We start from the raw sequence: 24,593 nt of genomic DNA on the forward strand, positions 1-24,593 counted from the left end.
ATTCACTTGTGTCCCTGAAACAAGAAGGGAAAAATTAGCTGGAGGGGGAAAAGAGGAGAAAAATAAAATTTAGCAGAAGTAAATATCTGAAGTTTGGTGAAAGCTGTAAAAACTGAAAGGCCATGGTTCTGACAGAGGTTTACGTTACTGAAACTGAATTATTTCTCTGCTGCTTGGTTCTAGAATGTGGCATTTTTATAACATTTGCTGCCTGTTAATCCCTTGTGATAGAATGGGAGAAGAGGTGAAACAATCTCACAGTTTACAACAGCTTGAGAGGACCTTAAAGGTTCTACAGATACAAATACAGGTTGATATCATCCTTAAGTAATCATGAGAGGGCATTTACATTTGTACATTACCACACAACAGAATAAAGTGAATGTATTTTGGTCAGGAAAACTTGACAATTTTTACTCAGCTGCATTATCTCACAGGTCACCTGAATAATTTATCAAAGTATCTGTCCAGGAAAGACCAATTCTATATTGATCCAGAGCAGGGGAACACACATTACCAGCACGTATGTATTCTCTTCCCAATTAAGTTTCAAGATAACAACTTGAGCATTTAAAAACAGGAATGCTGAAGGATATGAGAATACATTTTCCAAGTCCTTTTTTAAACGTGAGAAAGCTGAAAATATTTTTAATTTGCTATGTAATATGCAGCAAAGTGATTAATGGCATATACAACACACAGTGGTCATATACCTGTATTTATAACTCGGTGCATGCTCAAAAACTGTGTGGAAAAGATGGGAAGGGGAGCATGAATAACATGTTGGGGTGAATTCACATATGGATAGGGTCAGTTTTAGCATGGGGAAGGAGAATTCCAGCCATCTATCATAAGGGAAATAAATACTTCAATATTGGCGCTTTATTTTCAAAATGAAAATAGATTTGGTATATGTATTTTAATATTTCTTTTTTATGAAACCATAAAAATCGAGTACAAGCATTTTGAAGTCATTTCTGAAACAAAAAACCACCTGATTCACAGTTTTAGACATAGCTTAAATTTTACTACCCATTTTTGTATGATGTATTTCATTCCATATTTTCCTCATTGTTACTGAGTATCTGAAGTTACTAACAGAACAAGGAATTATTTTCTGTTATATAGCATATGTAAATTACCACCAATTCTTTGAGTTCTGTGGTAACTTATAACAGTATGATTTACAATATTTATTTCTGTTTTTAAAATACAAGTATTATTTTGAGCATGATTTCACAGAGCAAATTACAGTAGTTGGTACAAAAGAAAACGTCCCTTCCTGTGTGGGGCACCAAAGCTGCACTTCATATTTAGGAGGACTTGTAGAGAATGTAGCAATTGATTTTGCACTTCAGCCTGAAATGCCTTGCACTGCCCTCCCCAAAAAGTGTTGGCAAGCATGAAGTATAGAATGAATTTTAAAAGTAAAGAGGACTTATTTCCATTTACTCTGGGCAAGTGCTTCAAGGTCATTTGTAAAACTTCACAGAGCTCTGGTTCCCATTAGAAGATAATGAAGGCTGATAGCTTCTAAATACTGCTTCTTGAAAAAATTATTTATAATTATTTTCATGTGTCCTATGAGCAGTAAGTACCAGTTTATACTCACTAATGCAGATACAGAGACTCTAATGCTTAAATAATTTAGTAACATAAACACCTTGACACGTCAGGTGATATTGTCAAATCATCATATGTGAAACAGCTGTCCACTAGGGGGCTGGAAAGAGTGCTAATCTTTATATTTTAATAAATACTACTGAAAAATACTACTTGTGAAACACAGGAAAGTATAACAGTTCATGGAGTTGGAGTTCATACTGGTAGGTAAAACAGTATCTAGCTTAATGTATGAAACAGAACTAAAATTAATATATATATATAAATTTTAGATTTTTCATACAGCAGTATTCTGAAGGGTGATAGGTGCATGGTATGGCACCCAACATGACAGATGGCTTTTTAAGGAAAATGGGAGGTGGCAGTAAAAGATGGACTAGATAGGAAAATAAAAGCATTACCTGGAACCTCTTTTCAGCAGCAGATGGGAAAGAGAAAAGGATTACTTATACAAGTTTGGCTAATAACTACATTTATGATTGGAAAGAATGAAATCTGAAATTTCAGGGTTTTCAGTCACACGGTTAATGCCCTGCACTAATGTACATTCCAATGGGCAAAAAGGTTGGCTTCAAAAAGCCCTGTTTTCTAAAACTGCAGTGTGGGTGGGGGGGTTTAAGTTAATGGTAAATTTAAACTTTCCTGTAATCGAATTTATTCTGCAAATACGGTAAACAGAGAGACAAAGCTGCTAGTGCAAAGTCCCTTGCCATAGTTTTTCATTTTGACTCCTGTCTTCTCCCCTCTCCCAAATCACACAAGTTGACAAACTGAAAGGAGAAGATAGAGATCATTTCTTACAAAAAGAGCTCTGGAATTTGTATTATTCACATTCAAATTACAAGTCACTAGACTGGCAAACATAAAAATATAATTGTATTCTGTTCATTTATCCAAAACATATATGGAAGATGTCTGTAGAAAATCTCAGAATTTCTCCTTCACTGGCAATTAGAAGGAGAGAGCTGTGACCTTTGGATTAAAAATGTTTCATTTCAATAGTTTCCTTCCTCTCTCACTCCCTTGAAGCACAATTTAGATTCATTTACTGTCTGTATTGGATACAAAAAAATCTTCACTTTTCAATCTGTAAGGAACTGGTTTGTAAGTACTAGTATTTTAGTTTTCTTCCCATTTTGAATACACAAGAATCTAAAATGGATTATCCAATTTTTATTCTGTCTATATGTCCCTATAAATACACAAAAAAATTCCTTAATTAAAAAAAAAAAAAAGAGGCCGTTTTGCCACAACACCTGGTTTTGAATTATATCTGGGAGTATATTCAGAACACCAAAAGAATTTTCAAAATATATAAACTGTTGGGATCTTTTCAAGCAAGAGATCTCAGCACACGGACTAAGTCATGGTTTCATCTGCTTGCAAGACGTTAAAACTCATGGTGAAAAATTTTAACTGAAATGCCTGGTTGTTTAGTTTTGAGATCTCTCTCATTCTTCTGTAAGGTGCATTAATCACAGCCCTGCCCCTTTCACAGCCACAAATAGCCAGCTTCAGGGAGCATAAGAACAGAGTAAGAATGGAGCATTATTCTCCAGAGGCACCTCCCAGCCTTCAGTGCTGTGCACTTCAGGGAGCAGCTGAGTCAGAAGTGTTTTCAAAATCAACCATGATGGATTTTTTTTCTGAATTATTTACCTAGCACAAAATCATACTAGGAAAGAACTCTTAGTAAAGGATAAAAATGGTTTTCAAATGCATTTTGTGCCGCTGAGTATCCATAATGCTATTATATAACCAAGTTAGACACACAGTACACATCTTTCCACATAAAAATATTATCTATAAACATTATTATTCAGAAATGATAAATAATTCAAATTACAGACCTAAGTGCTGTCTCACAGCAGCGCTATTTTGTGATTCCAATAGGAGTTAAAATAAGTATTCCAATTTCAGTGATATAACATGGTAATTTCACTGCTAGAGAATACTATATCATTAGTAGAGCTGGCATTTAACACTGCAAGCAAACCCTAGACCAACCGAATCTGAATGAAATCTTGAGTCCTAGTCACAGAGGCAGCTCAGTCTACAAGTCTGAAGGGTGGCCTAAGCCTAAGGATTTGTTGTGCTGCAAATTTAACAGCACTTTTTGCATCTGTATATATTCTAACTAGAGCAGGTGCAGAAGTTCATAACCTAATGCAGGCACACCCTGGGGACTGCCATGTGAGCACACTGTGCACCCAGCAGCTCAGATCCTCACGCAGTTCAGGTGTCCTGGCAAGGCACTGATGTCCCCTTCACCTCTGAACCTTCATTAGCTGCAGCGTGACACTGCTCACAGAGCCACCTCAGGCACCTGTGCAGTGTGCTCACTGCATGCTGCTCCACACTGCACCTCTGCAACAGCACTGGGACACCGTGTGACACACACTGGGACACCGTGTGTTATACACTGATATATATACCGTGTGTTATACACTGGGACACCGTGTGACACACACTGCCACAAACTCTTAGGCAAGCTCTCTGACTCAGACAGTGAAGCCAAGCTGTTCCTTAGCCACTCCAAACGATTGAGGAAAGGAGGATAAAGTTTGATCATCTCCTCCCAAATACTCTAGCGTTCACTCATGTTTACTCAAAGTGGGAAATGCACTTATGTTTTGTCTTTCCACCCATTAACAAGCTGCTATTTAGTAGTAAAGAGGTAAATCCCTCACTTCTGTTGCAAATTGTAACTACTTTCCCAAGCATCTTAAGTTATTAAAATGCATTTAGTCCTGGACTTCATGTACATGAACTTACCTTACTACCCCCTGCCTTCATAGGAAGCAAAGACAAAGAGTAATAAAAATAAAATAAAAATTAGTATGCATGACAGTAGACTAAAACATTTCTAAAACACTCACCAATCTTACACAATATTAACATCAGAACAGAAGTTAAAATAAATACAATAGCCATAGTCTGGTTTTATTCTTCACCAAACAAATTTCTTTGAAGTTTTAAGACCCCCAAACTTTTCAACAATGCAGGTAATGGAATTCTTTCGTGATCTTTTTTGCATTCTGAATCACAATTTAATTACCTTACCACAGAATTAATTCTCTTAGTAATTTGTCTGAAACTGAAAAACACAATTCACTCAGTTTCCAGAAACAATTATTGAACGAAACACAAGAGCTTTAGAATTTCATTAAAAAGAAAAAAAAAACTTTAATCAAAGCTTTCATACCATGCACATTATTTCTTTTTGATTTCCACATCAATACATCTAATTAAAAAAGAGAAAGACTATTTCTCATAAATGCAAGACAGGGAACCACAGCTTTATACACAGGCATCCCACTCTCTCCTACAGCAACACAACTTAGAAACAAAAGATGATATGAAACTCCCACAAGTCACACTGCATTTCTGAATAAGGGCATCACAGACCTGTCCAGCTTCGCTGTGCAAACAGGTGTGAGCATTGCCACAGAACTCCTCACATTCCTGCAGAACTTTCTCCTCTCCACTTTCACCATATCCTTACACCCTGTTATACCCTGCTGTTTGCCTCACTTCCCTCTCTTTAGTATCAGCCTTCCCCAACCGCCCTATTAGGAATCCCTCCTTCCTTTTTCCTCACATATACTGTCCACTTCTATTTTGTGAACAACAAAAAACTTTCAAGGTCCCGTGCTCAGCTGCAGATTCTACAACACATAATGTTCTAGAGGTCATAAGTTGTTTTTCTTATTTTGCATCTACTTTATCTTCTGGGTTTATTGCAGTCTGCTCCCCATCCCATTCTCTTCCAAAGCATACAATAGTACTCTAAGATATTAAACTAACACTGCAAAGCAACCAACTTCATTTTCCAAGATGCATTACCAAAATCTGCAGGACCACTGTGGACAGAATTTTTCAAAGAAAGATAGAAGTTATGTGGAGACCGAAGCAATGCAAGGAGCAATTAGAGCTGAATTCATCGGAGCAGTTTGTTGGCAGAACCAGAAAACAGAGAGCTGTCCTTCACTAAAACAATCATACAGGCTCGGGCCATCACTAACCACCAGTCAGTATTTAAGTTTAAAAAAAACCTGTAGCATTAAACACCAGCAAATAGCTCAATCATCTCAAGGAACTCCCCAAACATAAAAATATGTGTACATAGTTTGTAGACTTTTGTGCTCTCTGAAAACAAATACAGCCTAGTCTTTTGGGTCACCTTTCTTCTTTTCTTCAAAAAAGTATTTAGATTATTTTTATACATATCCTTTTAAGTTAAGAATTAGATATTCCAATATAATTTTGTTCTGCTATTACCTTTTCAAGTTGACTTCTTAGCTAGAAGTGTAATTTAGTAATTACCTTTCATCTAAGGTTGGCTCCTTTTGTTGCAGATGAGGCTTAATTCCAAACATTGGTCTAATGTTTGTTGATAAGGCTTTGATGGTGTAATTAATTTCATTTTCCCTTGTCACATCACTGTCATAACCTAACAAAACCAGAGGGAAGAGTATCAAACCAAAATAAGGTACAAGAAACATTTAATCTTAATTTGTATAGATTTCAACAATATATTAGATTACAAAAACAGTTATAGCATGGATTATTAGTAACATAAATACACAACAGAATGAAAGTAGCTGGGAATCATAAACATTGTTAATAAAAGGCATTCAAAGAAAAAGGATTCCCTACAGCATCTTTGTGGAAAAAAACTATTAAAGAGTCAAGGGACTTTAAAGCTTCCCCATTCTCCTAAGTTAGTTGGCCTTAACTACAGTAAGGCACAGCAAGATGATGTTTACTAGAGTAAAATAAACATGTTGGAAAAGCTAAATTGTGACAAGGTTGTTACTTACTCTCCATTATTTTGTTTTTTTAAAAGATAGAAACTATTAATGCCAGCAATGTGATGACGAATAGTTCTTAACTTTAACTGAACTTAATAGAACCTGACCAAGAGAAACTTTTGTGGATAACGATGTCAATGTCTTTTATTGTAAATCTTCACAGACCTCACTCTCTTTTAGAGCACTTTTGAACATACAGCTTAAGAAGGTTCTGTGTAAAGCAGCAGAGCCTACAGAAGATTATAGGGCTAAGATGTTCTACCAGGAAGATTATAGGGCTAAGATGTTCTACCAGGTCTCAAGCAGAGGCTGAGCAGAAACTCTGAAGATTTCTGAAGAATTTTTGACTAAGACAAGTCCTCCTATAGGCAATTAAATTACTTTGTGGATGCATTCTTCAGTACTTTCAAGAAGAAAGAGTGATTAAAAATTCTTTTCCAATGAAAGTTTAATATATTTATAATATTTAATGTATTTCTTTGGTCATTTAGCATGTTTTAGTGACAGCTGAAGGTAATTTATTACATGGAACTATTTAATGAGTAGCAGTGAGGTTTAAAAATACACTGAGGAATTTACAAGGAGGAAAAACTGCACTTGGGAGAAAAGTCTGGAGGCTCATAAACTCCTGGAATTATAACGTGAAAAAGAAAAACATAAGTATGGAAAAACTAGCAGAAGTTAATGCTAAAAAATAGAATGAACACTGATATCGTGGCCTTGAAATAGATATATAAATATCAATCTCTTCAGTGTCCTATGCTTCCACGTTATAGAAGCAAATGCTGTAACAAGGTAGCTATGATCTCACATGATACAGATTTCAATATAATTTCTTTAGAATTAGTGACCCAAGTTAAACTGTGATTATTCTATTTTAAATATAGATTTTGTGTAGCTGCATAATTTATACTTAATATTTTTCATTTAGAAGAGATCAAGAGTCTCTTTATGTATTCTGACACAAAGCAGTAACTGAAACACTTCATTATCATTTTCTTCTCTGATAAACAGCAGTTTATCAGTCCTTTCCCCAAAACCAAATTTTATTTAACATTTTCGAAGAGTATTTGCTACTTAAGATAGAAACAATCCATAAATTATTTCTAAATTTTCAGTTTTCCATTAATAAAGTCTTCTTGCAATAGCATAATCCAGCTAGTTGTGCAAATTATTACTGACCTCCATCTTCTTCGGAATCCAGGTCAGACTCTTCACTGTCACACTGCCTGCTATCCCGATGTCCTTCCATCTCATAAGTCCACAGCATTAAGGAGGTGTCTGCTCCCCCAACAGTGACCAGCAAACTGTCATCATAGGTCCAGCGGACATTTGTCACATGGGTACTGTGAGCAACATACCGCTTAAATTTTCCAAACTTTCCCTAAGAAGGGGAAAAAGAAGGCAAAGATCAAATTTACCCAGTCTGCTAGACAAAACTGAAATAAGCTGACACTGCACAATGATATCATTTTAACTTCTTTACAGTTCATGCTTCAGCTGTTTTGTATTTCATAGGATTGTAATATGTGATTTGCCAAGTGCCCCTCCTAGAGCAACTTTGTGAAATGTTAACCTTATCTTCATATCCAGCATGAAAGAGCTGTTTATAAACAGATTCCAGCAATAAACACTGGATCACTTCTCCTAAGTGAGACAATAATGTGAGTAGGAATAAAATTCACATAGAATATTTTGAGTCAGTACTTGTGCACTGTTACCATCCTTAGCAGGGCAACATTTCAAAATTGAAGACACATTTACCACCAAAAATACAGAAAAACTAGAGGTACTTGAAGAGCAGTAGAAGTACAATGTGCTTCTGGAATGGCTTTTCTATGATGCGTGATTAAATAATATTAAAGGTCTCCACCTTAGAAAAAAAAAAATTGGACAGAATGAAGGTCCTTAAAATCACAAAAGAAATCTAGGTATGAAAGACATGTTAATTGTCTTCCAAAGCATTCGCAAACTTAAAGATTTTCCTATTCATTTGCCACAGTCAGCAGCAGGACACTGCATGACATTGCTCTACAGTCTGACCTGGAAAGATCATTCTTACTCATTACAAGTTTAATGCACTGCAAACTGCAATGAAATACTGAATGCTTTCTTTGATCAAAATGAGAAAAATATAAAAACATTATTTTCTTCTGAGTGATGAATTTTCAAAATTTTGAAAAGGCAGATTTATTAGCAAATATTTTCCATAAACAGCTGAAAATTACTTACTTTAGCAGGGTATCGAAACAGCTTCACAAATCCAAAATCATCTCCTGTGGCTAATACTTTACTATCACTAGTGAGGCATGAAGCAGTTACATCTGTGACTTCACCAATTATTGGCCAGATCCCTTCACAGCAAGAGCCCAAAACACTCGTCCATGATGCCCAGCCAATCTTTTCTACCTACAAAAACAACCCATTTGAGACAGAGCATACTTCTTAGGCGTTTTTCTTCCATATTCAGTTTTGAGAAAAAGTCCTTGCACCAAAAGAGACATCACATCTAAAATAGTATATTAATATATAAATCACTTATTTTTACCATTCAGAATTTCATCTGAGACCTGCAATTTCACCTCTATGAACTTTTCATTTCAAAACCTAAAGAAACATTTTGAAATTTTTTACCTTAGCTGCCCTTTCAGGCTAAAGAAAATAAATTATACTTTCCAATACTGCCTTTCAATACCATGGAAAATATCATTTGGAAATTATCCATTTTTGCTCTCTGCCCTATAACAATGTCCTAGATCTGAGAAAACAAAACAGCATTATAGCTACAATATACTACTCTTGCCTATATGTATTATGTAAACTATATTACATTGTTATATAAAGACAAACATGAGGTTTTCCACAGCAAGGTTAGGGTTAAGTAATCTGCAATAGGTTTTCGAAGGTGTTAGGTACCAGAAAAGACACACAGAAGTCTAGTGAGATTTTCATGACTAAATCAGCCAGATGTGTTTCTTAACAGAAAAATGTGAAATCCCCTACATATTCTATTATTTTAAAAGTTTAAAATTACAGTTTTATACGTCATTTCCTCTTATCTAGTATGGATGGCTGTATCATAACTCTAATTTGCAAACAAGTTAAGAAGGCAGTACAGTTCCTCACCTCCAAACTTGGAATAGTCTGTTTTTTCCCCCGAGGGGCTTCAAAAAACAACTGCTCTTTAGCACCAGTGTTGACTTGCAAAAGTTTTCCTACAAACATATGACACACATATTGCATGTTAACATAGAAGATTCCATTTCACAGAAGGAAAAAAGAAAGGTTAGTTTTAATTTTTTATTGCTAACAGCATTGCATCAATTATTTGTTTCTCCTGGAAAAAACTGCATACATAAATAATGGCTCGGTCAGTATGATCTTCTAAAGAGACCTAAGTCCTTTGACCCCTTAAATTGACAACCCTTTGTCCTCTCTTTGAAAACGGCACTAATCACTTTTCTCTCCTTATTATGGCTGTCCCATCAGATGGTAGACAAAATGTACTGGGTGTAATTCAAAGCTTGTTTAATATAACTGGCTATTGATGCATGTGCTCTTGGGATGGAGAAGCACATATGCTGCCTGGCCACTAGCTGATCCCAAGCTGGTGACTTCTTTACACCTTTATACTACTTCATTTCTGAGTATCATCAGAAACATCACCAATGGTTCTCTCCTCTTCCTTTTCAGAATTCTCAAAGGAAGATAACTTAAAACACTCTCTCAAAATAAATCAGACTATTTCAAAAGTGATTATGTAGAGGAATAAGAACATGAACAAATAGATTGCACAATTGCACAACCTTGTTTTCTAATTAAACAGGACTAAATTTAGTATTATAATTAATCACATTAATACCCTGGAACACAGGAAATCCAGTCTTTCTGCTATGTGTGACAACAAGGATACTTATTCCTAAACTACAGATACAACCACATTGTACAGTATATTGTTAAAGGAGTAGAAACATAGAATTATAGAATATAAGACCAGGCTGCTCAGAGCCCCATCCAGCCTGGCCTCGACCACCTTCAGGGATGGGGCATCCACAACCTCCCTGAGCAGCCATTGCCAGTGCCTCACCACACTTATAGCAAATAATTTATTCCTAATATCTAATCTATGCATACCCTCCTTCATCTTAAGGCTCTTCCTCCTTGTTCTGCCACTAACTGCCCTTGTGAACTCAAATGATAAAGATTTTTTAAAAATCCAAACAAACCAATCTATAGAGACAAACCATCTTACTTCAAATTGCACAACTTCTAAATATGTGGCGGTAAAAATCACAGGTTTAATATTTATTCAGATGCTGTGAGAGCATATCTGTAAGCTGAAGAACCAAATCTGCCAGTGATACCACAAATCCATACTATACATGTACTTTATTAGTCTGTAATGTAATCAATCTTCCAGCATATTTTCACAATGAATGCTGCTTACCTCTGATGTCCCAGTCCATGTGTGTGATATAGCTGGAGGCTCCCTTGCAGATTCCTACTCTTTTACTGCTCATTACATTGTAAATATCTACAAAGTTGTCACAGGATGCCACAGCTAAGTACTTTCCAGCCCCTAAAACACATCAGTACAAACACAAAACATTTTCAAAAAATTTTAGAGCTCTGCATATTAAACACAAGTAAATTCTGGAATTTAGCTGTGTGCAACTTCAAATTCTTTGGCATCAGCTTGCTAATTTACATATTTTCCTCGACAAACTGATTTTCATATCACATAATCAGCATGAAACATACAACTATGATATCACTACATTTTCAAACAATAAAAAACCATTTACTTAAATTTTAAGTATTTATGGCATTCAGAGAATGGTAAGGCTTAGGGAAACAGAAAGTAATGCTGTATGAGAATTAGTAGCAGTAATTGGCATCAAATTTTTCCAGCAAATGAGTATTTTAACTGAAGTAGGCTATGTGTTTTGAGTTCCTAAAATATTAGCTATAATGTTGGGAAAAAACGTAGCCTCACTGAGAGTGTTAAGAGGGAAAGAATAAGAAAAAAAAAACGTTTCCAGAAGTTTCCAACACATCAGTTTCAAGTATTCTTATTAGCTAACAGTAACTTCATCGATGTGCCAAAATTATGCAGTTCATAAAGTGGAACCCTAGGGATCTGCTGGATATTCATTATTTAAAACTGACTGTTTTATTCAGGAGGTTACTATAAGCAAACCTATTCCAATAATGTCATCCTTAAACAAGCAACACAGGACTTCACACCATGGTCTTTCAAAATGTTAGTATTAGTTTTGCTGACCTATTTTTTACATCCAAAAGTACTACAAATCTTTACTACTTTTATCACTTAAGTGTTATAAGTCTTACTTTAACAACCTTAATATTAAAATTTTCATTAAAAAAAAAAATCACTTACCAGGAGAAAATCTGATTTCTGAAATAACATCTTTCCTGTGCTGGAAAGAGACCAAATCCTCCAGGGTATCTGCATTAACTATCAAAAAACTTCCATCATTGAGACCAACAGCTAATGCTTTTCCATCAGGAGAAAAGCAGCAACATCTGCCTCCTATGAGAAATTAAGGAATTGCATTTAGACACATTTACAGCGCATTATCCTTCTTTCAGATCTATTTCTCCATTATTAAAGGAAAGCTATTCTTATGCTATAAAGCTTCCAAGGAAGTTTCCAGATACTGCCAAAATAATTTCCAAGCTGCAATAGCATACGAACAGGTACACAGGCCCAGAATGTAAGAATTTGCATATTAATTGACATCTGTTCTACATTAGTAATACAGATTAATCACTATTGTCTGTGTATTTTTAACTTGATCTCCTTCTTTGTATCTGGTGCTGCCTGTTTGTTACCATTTGCTCTGATAAGGAGAACACAGCTGCAAAAGACCCTCTGGATTCACAGAATTCAGTCATTTGCTATCACAAACAGTAAGACACAATAAACATGCCAGGTGTTGTTTGAAAAACAGTCTAATTACCAGTTTAAATTTCTGTATGGTCAACCTATATACATTTATTTTCATTCTAGAATTTTCTGTTAACATAAATATTTTATCCTACTATTTCTTCCTCTTATTAACTTGTATACAGCATCCTTTAGTTAGATGGCTTCACTACAAGGCTTTGCATTCATTATCCTGTAGCTCCTTTCTCCATTCTCAACTTTTAGTTTAATTGCATTCAGCTAAACACAGATGAGAAATGCACACCAAAAATATCCTGACTTTTGTCTTGTAATTTACATGAATACTGCAATAAGTATTGGGAAAAATACCTCACTATCACATGTAATTGTCACCCTGCATTCAACAACATCCTCAGCCTTATGCTCCTTAAGTTACTCCTGGCCTACACATACATTTTTCTTAGAGTCACTGGATCTTGACTTTTATCATTAACAAATATTATTTCAATTCCATTACTCAGTCTGCAGAAGAATCTATCTTTTTCTGTACAGTACACAGGAACTTTTAAGATTGCCAAAGCATCTCAAAATGTGTCTCATTAGCAAATGGTCAACAGACTTTTTTGCCAAAAGTACTCTTTAAAATATTAAGAAATATCAGCTTTAAGACTTGCACAGAGTTCACCAACTAGAAACTTTTTGTTTCATCCCTGCTTGTGTGAGCTTGTAACTCTTCTACATTTACTTTGTCAATATAAATCATCTTCAATTAAGCTTCTCATTATGTTTGAATCAAACTGCACTGCTGAATGCCAAACAGACAAAGCCGACTGTTATTCCTTTATCTAGCAAAGCATACAGAGCATTAGAAGCTTGTCAGGGCCAAGTCTCATCTAATCCTAAAAAAAATTACCTTCTATGATGCCACTAAAAACAGATTTTCCATCTGTCAAAATAGAATTTAATTATATCCTAAACAACCAGTAAAAATTCTATGACTTCTCTTTTCTTAACCTTCCAGATCCTTCAAACATTCACAAAGAAGAAAATGCCAACATTTCTTCTAAGATTTCTTCCAAAAATTTCTAGATCCAAAGTCTCAAAAAAGCCTTGCAGCAGCAATATAGCATTTATGCAATTGACTCAACTTTTATTGTTAATTCATTGACTTAAATAAGTTACAATTGCAAATAATCTTCAGAACAGTACTATACATAATTTTTTGTACAGATTCATTAGCTTAAGGGCTACATAACTGCTGAACATAGCATAAGTAAAATAATTTGAGAAGAGAAAGGAATTTATTCTGCTTTCAGGTCCTGCTTTCAAAAGATTCATAACGCTTGTAAATGTCAGTTGCATCAGTAAATATTTTTTCATACTAAGCATCTTACCCTTTTTCAATTTGCGAACAGCTAACATACAATGGCTAGGAGATAAATCCCATATTCTTAAGGTTTTGTCATCACTTACAGTGGCACAAATAGGTAAATGAGGATGAGTAGCTAGACCCCAAACTTCCCCCTCCATGTGACCCTGAAAAAACACAATGATTTAGATTTCTTTTTATTTTAAATTGAAATATGAAATAATACATTTAAGACAGTAAAAAAAAAAAAAAAAAAAAAAAGAAAAAAAAGAGAGAACATGCATGATTTAGAGGATAATAAATATCTGAATAAAAACACAGAACACCTGAAAAAAATTCACTTTGGAGGTTTTGGTGGACAACCAACTGGACATGAGTTAGCAATGTGCACTTGCAACCCAAAAAGCAAACTGTATCCTGGGCTGCATCAAAAGAAATGTGACCAGCAGGTCAAAGGAGGGGATTCTGCTCCTCTATTGCACTCTGGTCAGACTTCAGTACTGTGTCTGTCTCTGGAGTCCTCAGCACAGGAGAACATGGACCTGTTGGAATGGGTCCAGAAGAGGGCCACAGAAAGGATCAAAGGGCTGGAGCACCTCTCCCAGAAGTCAGGCTGAGAGAGGAGGGGTGCTCAGCCTAGAGAAGAGAAGGCTTCAGGGAGGTATTGTTGCAGCCTCTCAGTACTTAAAGGGGCCTATGAGAAATATGGGGACACTTTTTAGGAAGGCTTGTAGTGACAGGAAAAGGGGTAATGGGCTAAAGGTAAAAGAGGATAGATTCAGACTAGATAGAAGAATGACATTTCTTATGACGAGGGCGGTAAAGCACTGGGGGAGCTTGCCCAGAGATGTTGCAGATGCCCCATCCCCAGAAACATCCATGGCCAGACTGCATGGGGCTCTGAACAATCTGATCTCTTTGAAGATGTTCTTGCTTACTGCAGGGGGTTTGGACAAGATGACCTTTAAAGGTCCCTTCCAAATCAAACTATTCTATGAACCAGGTTTTTGTTTTACCTTAGGTTCTAATATTTTCTTTTAACAAATACAGTTCTTTATCTATTGCACTGGCCACTCTGAAAGGAGAGAATCCGGAGTTTTTTATTTAACTATGAAAGAAAATACTATGTTGATGCAATGTAAAAATCTGTTTAGTAGTCAAGCTTTAAAAAATGCACTTGTTTGGTATGGCAAAATGTTTTATATAATTACAAGTAAAATCTCAAAACAAACAGCAAGGAGAATACTCTTAAAAATAAGAGTAATTAGAACTGAAGAGAAGTTAATAAGGCATTTGGAGGAGGACCTACTGTTTAACACACTTTTCTTATTTTTTCAAAACACATCTATGATCTTGGTTTGTTTGGAAGGATTAACTCATTGAACAAACTAGTAATGAAATTCTATCTTGCTTATTAAGGAGTCATAATGGTCTAGTCTAACTAAAAGTGACAGTAACTCGTTAACTTCATTAGTAGTTAAAGTGCTTCTTATTGCACAAGTCTTACTTGAAAAATAAAATCATATTTGTGGTATGACAAATTTGACTGATATTTAACACATACCTGAACCAGCAGAGTTATTGGTCCACTTTTATCCACCTCCAATATTTCACCATTCTTTGTGCCCACTAGAATATGACCATGTCCTAACGATATGGCACGTATTGAAGGATTATCTTCTAAAAGGAGACCTAGAACATTAAAATGTTAGAAGATGGGATTCTCAAGTTTGCCTTAAAGAGGATTTTTCACACTTATGTATATTACATTCCCACTAGAGAAAAATCTACTCAGTAATAAACAGTGAAAATATTCCAGCATGAAACATGTCTGGGTTCATTTGGGAGGATTTAGCAATATATCAAGAAGCCTAATCAGCCTGACTCTATGCATGTGAAGTATCAACAATAGCAATATATTGCTACCAATTATGGTACCTCAAATTCTAGCTTTTTGTAAACAAGCTATGAGAATGAGACTCTCTGGAGTACAATGTTTTCATTAATGAGTATTTACATTCATCATGTTTGAAAATCAAATCATGTACTTTAGAGCACAGCAAACATAATTTTAAGGGAATGGAAGAGAAAAAGCTATTCAGAATGAAAATAAAGGCAACTGTAAATTAACATTAAGATCAAGTGGTAGAAACAGGAAATATAGGAATTAAAATATTCTTTAATTATTTCAAAAGACATATCCATATACAGAAAATTAACTACTAATACCTTACAAAACTAACCACAATTCTGAATTCCTTCCTTTCTCCGAAACAAAAAAGATCAGGCAAGAGACTTCATGATCAAAACATAATGGGCTTTTTGTTGGCCACTTTAATAAAAACAAAACAAAACAAGAAAACACCTAGATGATAAAAAATTTACATCCAGATCAATTAATTTAGGCTAATAGTAAGCTAAATATTATGACCTGCACTCACCAAATGTGCAACCAGACCCTACAACACATGACTCTAATCCCAATAGAAAAATTACTTATTTAGAATCAATAAAGCTTAAAAAAAATTTTTAGTATTCATTATGTCAAATGTGGATTTCCTCTTACTTGAGAAAGCAATTTCACAAAGATTTCTAAAGGAAGTACCTTAAAAATAGAACAAAACATAGGATAAAGTCTGTGTTACCTTTGGATCCAGGAGCCAGGGCAGCCCTTTTGATGGCATAGGTTTTGAGACAACGTTCAAAGGTATCATCCCAGAGAGCTACTACCCCATCCTTTCCTCCAGTGACAAATCCCTCGGGGAAAAGAAATAAAAAACACTAGTTATAATTGATTTTTATCTTTCCTTAATTTTTCAGTGATTTCTGCCAATACTGAAAATGGACCATATACAACACTGTAATGCACAGAGCTACAGATGTTAGAGATGAAAAGAACAGGAGCCACAAAATGAATGATTTCTCCTCCTGATGAAGGCAGCACAGTTCTGTACATTGCATGTACATGGCCTGGATTAAGAAGTTCTAACCTGTATGCTTCTACCATTCTAGAAAAATAAGATAATATACTGCAATGTTTTTCCTTGATATTTAGCCTTCATATTCCTTTGGCATCTCTTCTCATTACACAAAACCTGACTTAGTACTGCACAAATTTGATTAGTAATTATATTTTTCAAATATATGCACATTTCTGCCATGCTATCTTTAAAAATTATATATAGATATTTTAAAAAGCAACAGGTATGGTTGATACTGAAATCATTAGTTCTTTCCCTCAGTTCTTGCAGTATGAATAACACATCTGTTGTCCAATGCTACTTTTCTGAAACACAAATATTGGGAGGTGGAGTGTCTTGGTCTAACCTAGGAAAACCCCAACATATACATAACTTTAAAGACACAAACGGGAACACTCATCCATATTTAAGCACATGCTTAAAGGCTTCCCTGGGGTAAAAAGAAACTCAGAATCTGGAGAAAGTACTTAATGATCTACAGATTGAATTCATCTATGGGTAGACAGTAATTACAGCACAAAATAGTGCAAGTATGGTCTTCCTTTAACAAGCTTGCATATTCCACTGAATTTACTGATGCTTAAATCAGTTCCTGTTATTTCTTCAGTAAGAGGTTATGAAAATTACTGAATGTCACTGACCACAAGGGTTTGAGAAAAAGCATGCTACATAACAAGAATAAGAGACTGCATAAACACTATTTTGCATTAATGCATAAAACACTATTTTGAATCTGGAGCACATAAGGCTTTTCTGTAATGAAAATAAGGACATGGATTCCTGAATCTGGGAAAGGTTTAGTTTTATCATAGACTTTTTTTGTCCAGACATAAAAAAAGCAATGAGCAGTTTATTTACTTTTTCCAATGCGTGCATGCTGAACACAGGACCATCATGTGCTTTGACAGTTTTTATGAGAAACACATCTCTCCAAATACACACATCCCCCGTGGAGGTTCCAGAGAACGCCATTTCTTCTGTCCAGCCATACACTGCACACATCATTGTGTCAGTTCTTCCCAATGCACCTATGCAGCCCTTTCTCCCAATTAGTCCTCCTCCTGGTTCAGACCAAAAACAAGTCATTAGACATCTGCTTGGAACTATAGTACAAGAACTATATAACCATACCCAGAGCAATAAGTCCTTCTCTTTTAGTCCTCCCATGCTCTCCAAAAAAATGAGTTTGAGATCTCACAAAATAAATTTTATTATTTGTCAACTTTCACTACAATAAAAACCAAAACCAACCAAAAAAAAAAAAAAAAAAAAACAAAAAAACCCAAACCAAAACCCACCAAACAAAAAAACCCCAAAACTCTAAAGACCCCACCTTACTTATAACTTATTACTTGAATCTGGATTTGAATAAGTACATATACTCACATAGACATATACAGACAAAATGTGTAAACTTGCATCTAAATATGCATTTGTAAAATTGCATCTAAACAAAAGAATTAATATCTACCACACACAGTTCATAGAAACTATGAAAAAAAGAAAAAAGTTTAGATCTTCCTATCCCACTTTTTTCATGATGTTCAGTGAGAGGATTTCTAACTTTATTTTAGAGGTTTCCTTATAGAAGCCTATGGATAATAGAAACGTTACAGATATATATAAATTTTATAATTCTTTCATATCTAAAATCATTTGGCAGTTATAGCACACAGTAACTTCTTGCTGGATAGACAGATTTATATCATCACAATGATATAAAACAAAGCAGGGAAACTTCATGTGGTATAACACAGAATTCTCTCAGGATCTGACACCTCATATTGCTCTTGCACTGAGACACCAGATCTTGGAACGCCCTGCCCTTAGCAGGCACTGATGACAAGCTAGTCCAGAGCATGTTCTTCATGTCACTTCTCCAGCAAGAGCACCTGCTCTACTGCACATTTCAGAAAGCTGGCATTTGTTCAGGTGCACTGATACTCAACTCCTCACACAAACACTGGGTGTGTTTCCTGGGGAGGTCACTGCCTCACCAGTGTGCCAGTGACATTTCACACAGATGGGCTGCAGCATTAGAGAAATCTGATTCCTCTGGCTGAGCAGTGCCACAGAGCAAAGCACCGTTTTAAACAATTTCCTTTCTTCAAAATCACCATGTCCAAGCTTTTATCATAGCTAGGATATCTTTCTAAAGAATTTCCAGTAGCTCTTTTAGTAAATATTCTGAGACACTTTGTTCTTTCTACAGATAGCAAGCTCAATTGTGAAAATTAATAATTTACACAGACTTCAACACCTTGCTCTCAGGCAATCTTGATTAATTTCTGTTGGAGCTAGAACTGAGAAAAACAGTGTAATTTTTTTCATCACAGAGTTTCCTCTATATAATTAATCTTTATCAGGACTCATGTGAGCTAATGTGCATAAATTCTGCATGAACAATTAGAACATTCTTAGCAGATAAGTTAGTCACTGCACATATGTCTTTACCTATGAGGTGTGAAACAATGATGTTCACACAAGTATCAGGGAATGGCTTTTTCACTGTTCAAAATTTCTCATGCAGAAATAACCCTGGTTATTAATTCTCAAGATCAACAACTGGATGTGTCCTCTTCAAGTACTTTGTCTGAATTTTGTATGTGAATTTTTTTATAACCTTATTTATATTTGTGCCTTTTAACAGCATATGTGCTGTAAAGGTTTTTCTTCCAAAAACTGGTCTATGATTTTAGAGAAGCACGGTAAAATTTTCAGACATGTCATATTATTACTAGATATAAAAACAGACAGTAGAAAATGCAGGGTCTTTTCTACTCACGTTAGCTCCATGGCAGATGATCTTAAAAAATTTCCACTACTGCCATAATGCCAATTAACATTATTACTGCTAGGGCAACACTAACTAAGAGATATAGAGAGAAAATATTTGCCTTTCATGCACGAAACATACAGTAAATGATCAATAGTTACACTGCCAGTAACTGAAAATGCTCTAATTCTGAAAAGTGCTCTTACCTGCTCTCCGCCAGAATTTCATGTGTTTAATTCCAACTGTAATCAATTTATCAGGCATGTAAGGATTAATCTTAACAACAAAAATCTTATCTTTGCTTCCCCTGAAATGCAAAGCAAAATAATTTAAATGAAAGTATAACTCTTAATATTTTAAACAGGTTTGGGAGGGGGTTTTTTTGTTTGTTTTATTTTTATGTATACCTGCTCTATCTTGCTAACATTTACTTTCAAATCATTACTAATAGTTTATTATGAGCGACTAGAAAGTTAAAGAAGCAACATACTGAGTCTTGTTCTATTTTCATTAGCCTTCAGTTTCCAAGGTGAGTAATTATATTACTTCAAAGAGGCACTAGGAAGTATTTTCTTTGCAAAAGAAAATATATTTGCATTTAGTTTGAGTATATGACATTTAGATCTTTGCCAGCTCATAATGACACATAAAGGAGTAGTCACAAATCTTATTTTAAATTCACTTATTTTGAAAACAAAGTGCCATTGTCATTCATCATTTAGCTGGTGTTTCTGTTTTTCTTAGAAAAAATTTTATGCTGCTGTTACATCTTTAATGGAAATTAGCTGGTTCTAAAAGTATTAAAACCTCTTGTGTTTTAGATTTCTTACTATGTTTCTATAAAGCTAATGCTTTGCTTCAGTCCTAGAGTTTGAAAAACAGCTTTTGATTATGTTTGCTATCTATGCAAAGCTATGCTTTCAGGTTGTTTTTCTTTGTTTAAATTGCAGAAGAGCCCCCAGTCCCTAATTTTTCCTCCTTTTTCAAAAGTAGAAATAATCTTTTATTTTCTGTCCTTTCAGACCACTAGATGAACTACTGGCTGAAAGCATGAAAAAGTTTTTTTCCAAACTCAGAGTCATCTTCAAAGTACACGTGCTGCTCTCAAAAATTCTAATCAATTCCTTTGTATGGGTGGGAGAAACAAACAAAAAAAAATTAGGTGAATGGCAGACAAATGTCTTCAGAAAAGCCAAGCTAACAGGACTTTTGCCAAGTATCTGTTCATTGTCTACATCATCTATTCAGAATTTTCATTCTTCAGTGGATAAGAAAGTTAACATGTGTTTAAAAATAAAATGAGAGTAAATGAAATTAAAAAGCAATAATTACTTATGATGAAAGGGTTGAAAGGGAAGCTGACACTTTTTTAATTGTACTGCAGAGAGTAATAAATCTTTTTTAAATTTACCTAGAACAATGTCTAGAGTATAAGCACTGAATCCAGACAGAATGGGACAAAACTCTCTCACACTACTGCTCTAAAATTAGATTAGTCTGGTCAGGACTGAGAAAGGAAAAGGAAAGAACCCTGAAGAAAAAAGAAGTCTGCAAAACAACTGCAAATGAATATCCCAAGAAAGGTGTGACCTCTAATGAAAAAGATCTGAACATATCATATATCACCATCTTTAAGAAAGTAAACAGAAGTGCAAAGAGCTTGAAAGAAAATATTCCAGAACACAGCAATGTCTTCTCTGCCATCTTCTTCACCAGTTGAACAGTAACTGTAATAGTTCTTGTTGATTATCAGACCTTCATTTACTTCTTTCCACAGAAAGGTTTTAACATGACATAAATGTCAATGCCTGCATCACTCACAAAATAGAAACTGCTAATTTATTAGAGAATTCTCATTCTTTAATGAATATATTTTCCTTACTGTCATTTGATAGTAAATCTAGGCACATATTTTAAAACATAGTTAAATTCCTACCTTACTGCTGAAAGCTTTTCTCCTTTCTTCCAATCCCAGAGTACAATAGTGTGATTGTCATCTATTCCAACAGAAGCCAATCGTTTCCCATCCGCTAGAATAATATATTTATCATTAAGAGAGTAGATAGATAACTATGTTGCAAAAATAAGAAACCATATTAAAAATATTATAACTTCACAAATAAGAAGAATGTACAAACAAGTAAATAAGCATATGATGTTTTTAGAGGCATGTTTTTTCATCTATTTGCTTTTAAACTTGGATGAAGTGTGGGACTTTAAATTATCCTATCTCAAATTTGAACTTTGATGCCCTCTGTTCATATTAAACCCCTTGTTAAGTTAGCTGCTGACATAGTTGCATAAAAACATTCACCACAGGTTGTTCTTGTGAAAATGTTAACTCTGAAAATCTCTGTCCATTCCTGAACAGGAAAGCACTGAAGCCATACCATGAAATTTGTGAAATGCCCTTAAACTTAGTAGTACTATGAAGTCTTGGAAAAGTTTTGACACATGTTCCACATTAACCTTCAATAAACAAGATGTTTGTGCTCACTCAAGATCAATGACTTTCTGACATGTATCCATTTTTGGAATTGCTATATATCCATGCCAGAATTTGAGAAATGAGATTCATATCTTGAAGAAGGAGAACAAAAGTAAGAAGCATGAAAGACCACAAACCATACATCTTTGTGATCACACATCCTCGCTGTGAGTTCAGAGATCTTATCCAGTAAATCCAAACAATTAAAGAATGAATAGAAGTTAGTGGAGCAGACGAAATTTAATATTGGTACGGGAATTTAATGGAGGGCGTGTAAAAATCTCAAGGGATGTAACTGTTAGTCTTACGTTATTTTAAGATGGAGAGAGAGCCTGTGTTTCTGACCAGAACAACTCCCTGACTGGACTTCGTGAATGTCTCAGTGTGCTGCCCACATGGCTTTCAGGATTTAATTTTAAAAACATTGCATGCCTGATCAATTTGCTCCAAAAAGCTTCTTACAGTTGTCAAGCAGACACAACACTCCAGATCTGTGCACCTGCCTCGTACAACCAAAAGAAATTCTGAAGTGCTCAGCTCAGCTGTTAAACAGGACAGTAGCTGCTCTCGGAATTCCTATGTGCAAGACTCCAAAGGAGATCTTCCTAATGAATGTTCATTTTAAGACAGTGTCTCTCATTTGACATTGAACACTGGAGACTATTTTTAATACCAAATTTTCAGTGTAAAGGAACCCCCAGTTTCTCAATTATCTTGTATTTTCACAAAGGAAAAGTTTAAATAAATAAATAAATACTTATTACCTGAAAAATCAACAGCACAAACACCATACTGGTGATAGCCCTTTAATACTGAGAGTGGCTTTATTGTTTCTGTATCCCAAATGTGTATTGAGGAATCTCGACCAACCTGAAAGTATACATATTCATAACCATTTTTTTTCCGTTTCTCAGTTATTTTACACAATTACTTAAAAAGTATTAAGAATTCCGTCAAAAAGTTTTTGAAAAAAAATACAGTGATAGAATTTTCCTAGTATTACTGCTGCCTGGCTAGCAGAACATTATTCCTATTGCTGCTTCCCAAATACCACTTCCCAGCTGACTTAGGCACATTAATCACAATTAACTGAAGTCCTCCTGGTGGGGGGGAGAAGCCCTTAATTGATTGCACTGTAGCATATTTATTCCATCACTTTTTCATCAATCATTCCCTGTCTAAAAATAAAAAGGTTATTTTTATTGCTAGCATGTCAGCTTCTCTATGTTTCAGAAATCAAGGTGACTTCTGCTGCTTTCTGGTGTCATTACAAGGCAGATTCTAATACACTGATACCTGTGGAGTAATTTCCACTAGAATACACTAATGTAGGTAACAAACCTGGTTAAAAATGGAATATAGCTTGCTCTTTTCACCTATGTACAAAAGCACTATTAGTCAGCACTTAAAAGATTATTTGCTCTTCCAAGGATTTTGCACCTCAGTGCACAAATTAAAAGGTTGCAAAACCAGAAGAAAGCTCTTGCATTTAAGGCTCAGAAAAACTAGGATCTATTTCTGGTTTTGTCACAAACTTAACATGAAATATTTGTAAAGCTTTTCAGAACATCCACTATCAGGAAGATCTGAACCAGGTTGGCATGAGGAATTTGATTACTGCATTACCTGGTTTCTTTATAGTATACAACAGTATATAATGTGTATGTATAAAACAGTATATAATGGAGTATATCTTTCTGCTGATAGCCTAAGTTATTGTAAATTCAGGGACATTTTTATTCATAGCCTTTACTACTCCAAAATTAAATCAACTACTCAATTCTTACATTTAGGGTTAATTTTTTAACTGGCCTACAGAGTTATGTTAATCTCAACATTTTTATAGAAATCAAGAGCAATAAATAATGAAAAGTAATAAATAATAACAGAAATAAACAAAAGTTTATTTCTATTAAAAAATTCAGTTCATATTTTCCAATTTATTATACAATAACAAGAGCAGCAATAATAAAAATTATAAGCATAAATAAAAAACTCTGAAACATCAGCTCAAACCTTCAAGTCCTAGTGTATAAGTATTTACCAGAACACTTATTTGTCTGAAAACACGAGTGAAAATAATTTACCTAAAATAACTGTCTGGCAAAAGATAAAATTAACTATTACAAGTATTATAAAATAAACTCAACTTTGTATGCACAAACAGTACATAGTTTGTGTACAGGTGATAATGAAAAACAAAATGCATTAAAATGAAATGCTAGACAGTAACAAGTGCTCATTTCATACTACAAAACAGTAAATTAATGCAATGTTAATATATCTAACTTCACAAAAAAAGATATTAAAAAAATATATTTTATCTGCACATTTCTTCCACCTATTATCAAGAAGCTGCAACAATTTTGAATAAAAAATATTCTATTCATAGCTTTAAGTGAGGTTCAGAAAAACTATGGACTATAGACTCTTAAAACATAAATAACTTATAATATAAATAACTGTAAAAGACCATTTCTGTGTCAGCTTTTTACCATGATTCCATCTGCAGCAGAAATGCAGCCCTGAATAAATTCACCTGAATAAATGTGGGCTGGACGCTCTTCCCCCAAAGACCCCCAAGGCCTTTCTAAATTCAGTATAACAACTTCAGAAGGTTACTGTAGATGA

General features: G+C 34.7%; 1 protein-coding gene across 3 annotated transcripts in view; it reads right to left on the reverse strand.

The window, feature by feature from the left end:
- Nucleotides 1-24,593, reverse strand: part of EML5 (EMAP like 5) — a 101,476-nt gene that overhangs the window by 28,304 nt on the left and 48,579 nt on the right. For 2 of the 3 annotated variants that reach the window (XM_088167451.1, XM_088167450.1), the window contains exons 15-27: nucleotides 22,727-22,832; nucleotides 21,411-21,504; nucleotides 19,681-19,781; nucleotides 17,557-17,759; nucleotides 16,363-16,474; nucleotides 15,282-15,409; nucleotides 13,743-13,884; nucleotides 11,839-11,991; nucleotides 10,885-11,016; nucleotides 9,564-9,652; nucleotides 8,670-8,846; nucleotides 7,620-7,821; nucleotides 5,950-6,076 (exon numbers count right to left, since the gene is read on the reverse strand). In XM_088167451.1, the coding sequence (XP_088023577.1) occupies nucleotides 5,950-6,076; nucleotides 7,620-7,821; nucleotides 8,670-8,846; nucleotides 9,564-9,652; nucleotides 10,885-11,016; nucleotides 11,839-11,991; nucleotides 13,743-13,884; nucleotides 15,282-15,409; nucleotides 16,363-16,474; nucleotides 17,557-17,759; nucleotides 19,681-19,781; nucleotides 21,411-21,504; nucleotides 22,727-22,832 (1,766 nt within the window). The remainder of the gene's footprint in view (nucleotides 1-5,949; nucleotides 6,077-7,619; nucleotides 7,822-8,669; nucleotides 8,847-9,563; nucleotides 9,653-10,884; nucleotides 11,017-11,838; nucleotides 11,992-13,742; nucleotides 13,885-15,281; nucleotides 15,410-16,362; nucleotides 16,475-17,556; nucleotides 17,760-19,680; nucleotides 19,782-21,410; nucleotides 21,505-22,726; nucleotides 22,833-24,593) is intronic. The other variant, XM_088167452.1, reaches the window with a different exon arrangement.

This window comes from Sturnus vulgaris, chromosome 6 (genome assembly GCF_052056855.1).
Source record: "Sturnus vulgaris isolate bStuVul1 chromosome 6, bStuVul1.hap1, whole genome shotgun sequence".
In the NCBI taxonomy this organism is placed as follows: Eukaryota; Metazoa; Chordata; class Aves; order Passeriformes; family Sturnidae; genus Sturnus; species Sturnus vulgaris.